General features: G+C 32.1%; 1 protein-coding gene across 1 annotated transcript; it reads left to right on the top strand.

Moving 5' to 3' along the window:
• The first annotated feature begins 1,847 nt into the window (after positions 1-1,847).
• Positions 1,848-3,113, top strand: LOC131634637 (F-box/kelch-repeat protein At3g23880-like). The gene has a single exon (XM_058905292.1). It carries the CDS (start codon positions 1,848-1,850, stop codon positions 3,111-3,113), a length of 1,266 nt encoding a protein of 421 aa, XP_058761275.1.
• The last annotated feature ends 1,801 nt before the right edge of the window (positions 3,114-4,914 follow it).

Raw genomic sequence — 4,914 nt, 5'->3', positions numbered from 1 at the left:
AATCCTGATGTGAGGTTTTTTTTTCTTTTGATGCATGTGCCTATGATGTGTGAACTTGGATAGTTCATATTTGGTGAATTGGATTTTCTAGTGATTTGGGTTTTTCTCTTGAGGGGCAGTTCTGATTATGTGTAACAAGGGGGTACTGAACCTGTCTGATCTGAAACTACATGTTATCTCTGATATATTTATTGTTTGCAGTTTGTACAAAGTTTACATGTTTTCATGTAGCTTGTGTTTTTTAGTTGTGGTTTTATTTCTATCTCTAAGATTTATTGTGCTTTGGTTGTATTAGTTAAAATTTGCCAATGGGGGAGATTGTTAGATCTATGATTTTATGATTGACATAAATTTTGCTAAAACATGGTTCTTAACTAATGTTGAGCAAGATGTCATGACATCTGACCAATTGGTACAACAGAGTCTACTGTTATTATTTTTGACAGATGTTCTGACATGTTATACTAGAACATCATGAAGTACAATTGGTTTAAGTCCTTAGAGATTTGATTGAAAAATATGAGTTTCTGGAAGATTCTAGCACTCATACAGGCGCAGCCAATCAAGAATATTTAAGGAACAGTGCAGATTTGATTTGGTTTCATAAAAATATCTTAGAGACTTTTTAGAAAATTTTGAAGATATGTTCCTATTTTTGTGTGAAGATCTTGTATCTAATTTAAAAATAGAAGATTGGATTTGATTGAAGAGTCCAAATCCATACTGCAATAGTCTATAAATAAGGACTTGCTAAACCCAAAATAGCAAGCATTCACAAAAAAAAAACGTGGGTGCAACATAAAGTGTTTAGGGTTTTGAGAGTACTTAAAGTTGTTGTGTTTTTTGTGTATGTCACTCATGTATCTTTTGATACATTGAGGTAGGATGATTATTCTTACTCATGAGCTTTTAAGTAAAGAGTTGAGTATTGTTCCTTGTTCTCACTCGTGAGCTTTTAAGCAAAGAGTTGAGTATTGTTCTTAGTTAAAAGCTTTTAAGCAAAACTAATTATTATTTATCGGAAGTATAATCTTTTATTTTGGTCTTGTGACTAGTTTGTGATTGGTTTTAACACTGAGGTGGTTGGTAGGAAGTGAGAGGGGATCTCAAATCTATAGGGTTCTAAGTAGAAGTTCCACAAGGTAGTGATTAGGAGATAAATTATAAACTGAGACTGTTTAGGCTTTGAACTGATACTATCATAGTAAATTTCCTTCCTGACTTGATAACTCTCAAAGTAGGTGACGTTGCACCGAACTGGGTTAACAATTGATTGTGTTCTTTTACCTTCTGCAAATTAATTCTGCATTATTTCTATTTTGATAAAAGTGTTTTCTGTCAATATATGATGTTATAACATCTGTCCAAATATTGTGTTTTGGGTTGAGATATCTGTCTTAACATTTGCATTGCAAGTACTAGAATTTTATGAATAGTGATGACAAAAAATTGGGGGAAGGAATAGAATAAGGAATATAGAAAAATATCTGATACCATTAAATGAACAACACAATAAGTAAAATTTATATAAAAAATACTCAGTGCATATCCTCTGTATACATAATGTGACATCAACTCAACTGTTATTCTATTGGTCTTTTAAATTAGGTGAATTCTTATCTACCCAACTCAAAAAGTTGGGTAGAGTTATAATTAAATGTGTTAAAATTAAATGGAACCTTATGATTAGTTGAAGGTACATTACCCAACTTTTTGTGATGGGTAGAGAAGTTGTCCCCATTAAATTAACTTTTTTAAAGCAATCAATTTTGTTACTCCAACGTGACGTGTATAAGTCCCCATAATTAAATAAGAGAAAATAGGGTTTACAGTAGCCGCATGCTACCATGAATATGGATTCTCTTCCGATAAATAAACGATTTCATTGCAATGCACCAATGCCGCCGCCATTCATTCCCAATGAAATTGTTGCTGAAATTTTGTGTTTGCTTCCTGTGAAAACGATCCTGCAACTGAGATGTGTGAGCAAGGCATGGAAAACTCTCATATCCGGTCCAACTTTTGTCCAAAAACACTTCAAGAAATCATCAGAAAACCCACACTTCTTCTTCATATCCGATCCTTTCTTTATGAGAATAGACAAATCTGTCCGCTTGATTAGTTTATTCGAGACGGATCCGTGGATCATTGTTTCTAACGACAATTTCCTTGAATGGTTGGACTTGGACAATTGCCAGGTCGTTGGTTCTTGCAAGGGCTTGCTTTGCTTGTTTTTTCATCATCGCTATCAGAATTACTGGTTTTGGTTATGGAACCCTGCCACAAGAACTCTATCAGAAAAACTAGGGACTTTTCAAGAATATGTCTATGACACTATATATCAAACTTGCAATTTCACTTTTGGTTGTGATATTTCATCTGGAAATTACAAGGTCGTGGCCTTAAGAAGCTTTGAGGTTCGGGAAGAGAACGCACTTTCGGTGAGAAGTCAATTCAGAGTTTTGAGTTTGAGTTTGGGTGATAATAGATGGAGAACTTTTCAATATTGCGCTTCCATACCTGTTTGCTTGATATATCCTCAAATTAATAATGGTCTGCATTTGAATGGTACTGTTAACTGGTTAGCTCTTCCCAAATACATTAAACCATCTTCTAAATATGATTGGAAGTCTATTGCTAATGCTCAACAGTTTGTTATTGTTTCGCTTGATCTTTCATCCGAGACATGCACGCAGTTTCTGCTGCCTCCGGGTTTTGAAGAGGTGCCATGCTTTCAGCCAGCTCTTAATGTTCTAATGGACTGCCTTTGCTTTTCGCATGATTTTAAGGGAATGCAATTTGTTATATGGCAGATGAAGGAGTTTGGAGTTCAAGGGTCTTGGACTATGTTATTTAAAATTAATTACTTTGATATTCAAATGCTCTATTCCAATATGGATAATATTTCACATACTACTATTAAACGTGGAACTCTTTTATTGCCATTGTACCTTTCTAAGAATGGAGATACATTGATATTGGCAAATTATGCAGAAGACCTAGCCATGATTTATAATCAGAGAGAAAAGACAGTAAAGAGAATTGGAATTGCAAACAAACTGTGTGGCTTTTCTACCATGGACTACGTAGAAAGTTTGGTTTCAGCTTGTTAGAAGTAAGTTTTCTTCTACTGTGTACAATTGTTTGTATCTATGGTAATTCATCTTTGTTGTTTTGAAATCTTTTGTGTTATAAATGTATAATAGCATGTGTGAATATTTGTTTGAGTTACTTCTAGTCTAATGCATGCTTTTTGAATGACAGGACGTCTGTAACTCTGAATCCAAGCACATCATGTGTACGTGGAAAGTATGGTAGGAATATCTATCTATCTTAACTTTGGACGATAGTGAAATTGGAAGAACAGACAGAGATAGGGAGTAAGAGGAAGAGCTTTTTCTATAGGAGGATAGGACGATTTGTTTGATTTATATAGAAATATCAAAACAAAGGAAGTAGGACATAGTAATATTCATTCAAAAATGCTATTCCTACACCAATTTGTTACACTACACCGTATGTCCGTACGGTACGGACGTATGTCCGTACCGTACGGACATACTATTCATGTACGGATAACACTATTCACCGTCCGTACATAAATAGTAAAATATTAAATTAATATTTTTTTTTAAAAAAATTTTAATATATTTTTTTTAAAAAAAAATTTAATTTTTTTTAATTTTTTTTTACGTTTTTTTTTTAAAATATTTGATAATACCTGCGGATTTACCTCCGGATTTGACAATACTTGCGAATTTAATTGCGGATTTACCTACGGATTTGACAATACCTGCGGATTTATCTACGGATTTGACAGTACCTGCAGATTTACTTGCAGATTTACCTACGAATTTGACAATACATGCGGATTTATTTGCGAATTTACCTACGAATTTAGGTAAATCCGCAGGTAATGTCAAATGTAGGTAAATCCGGAAGTAAATCTGCAGGTATTATCAAATTTTTTTAAAAAACGTAAAAAAAAATATTAAAAAAAACTTTTAAAAAAAAATTAAAAAAAAAATCACTATTCATGTACGGACTGTACGGACGGTGAATAGTGCCGTCCGTACATACGGTGTAGGTGTAGTACGGCAGTGTACAAATAGCATAGCTGATATTCATTTTGCCATCTTCTTGATTTTTATTTAAGAGATTGAACTTTGTACAACCAGCCACAATTTTACCCATTTTGATTTTTTACTTGGATGTTTGGTTATGTTAAAGGTCATATATGATATTATCAACTTATAAGTTATATATCATATTTACATTTGTTTTCAATTAGTGTTTTAAAAGCCGGACCCAACCAATCGGTTGAACCGGAAAGAGGAAGGGTTATGGTTTGGTTTAAATTCATTAGAAATTGCCATTATTTTGTTATTAAGTTGCAATTACATTTTGCTCAAAATTTATTTGAATTTATATTTTGTTCTATTTTGTTTTATGTGATAATTATGTTTAGAATTTTAATTTAAAGAATGAAATTATGATATTTTGAAATTTTAATTTTTTTTAAGTGTCGTAATTTTTTATAGAGACTAAGTTATGAAGTTCGATCGATTTAATAACTACTATATAGTTTTGTTATAGATATCGATTTATTTAACTGAGTTATCCAATTTAATCTGATTTGTCATGTAGTTCGATCACTGATCTAGTGGTTTGACCAATGAACTAGTAACCCAATACTATCATCAGTTTGAACAACGGTTTGATTTTTAATACATTGATTTTTATTAAAAAAACCATCCTCTTTATATAAATTAGTGGGATATCCAAGCATTTGCACAAGTATTTGTGTGGTATGTACTCTTTTGTTTTCAAAATGTAAATAAGAAAACCTAATTTATTTTACCAAAACAGTTTATTATTTTGAAAGAAAGATATATTTTTAAATTAAAAACAAAA

Source organism: Vicia villosa, unplaced genomic scaffold (assembly GCF_029867415.1).
Source record: "Vicia villosa cultivar HV-30 ecotype Madison, WI unplaced genomic scaffold, Vvil1.0 ctg.001324F_1_1, whole genome shotgun sequence".
NCBI lineage: Eukaryota > Viridiplantae > Streptophyta > Magnoliopsida > Fabales > Fabaceae > Vicia > Vicia villosa.
This window is presented reverse-complemented; position numbering and strand designations above follow the sequence as displayed.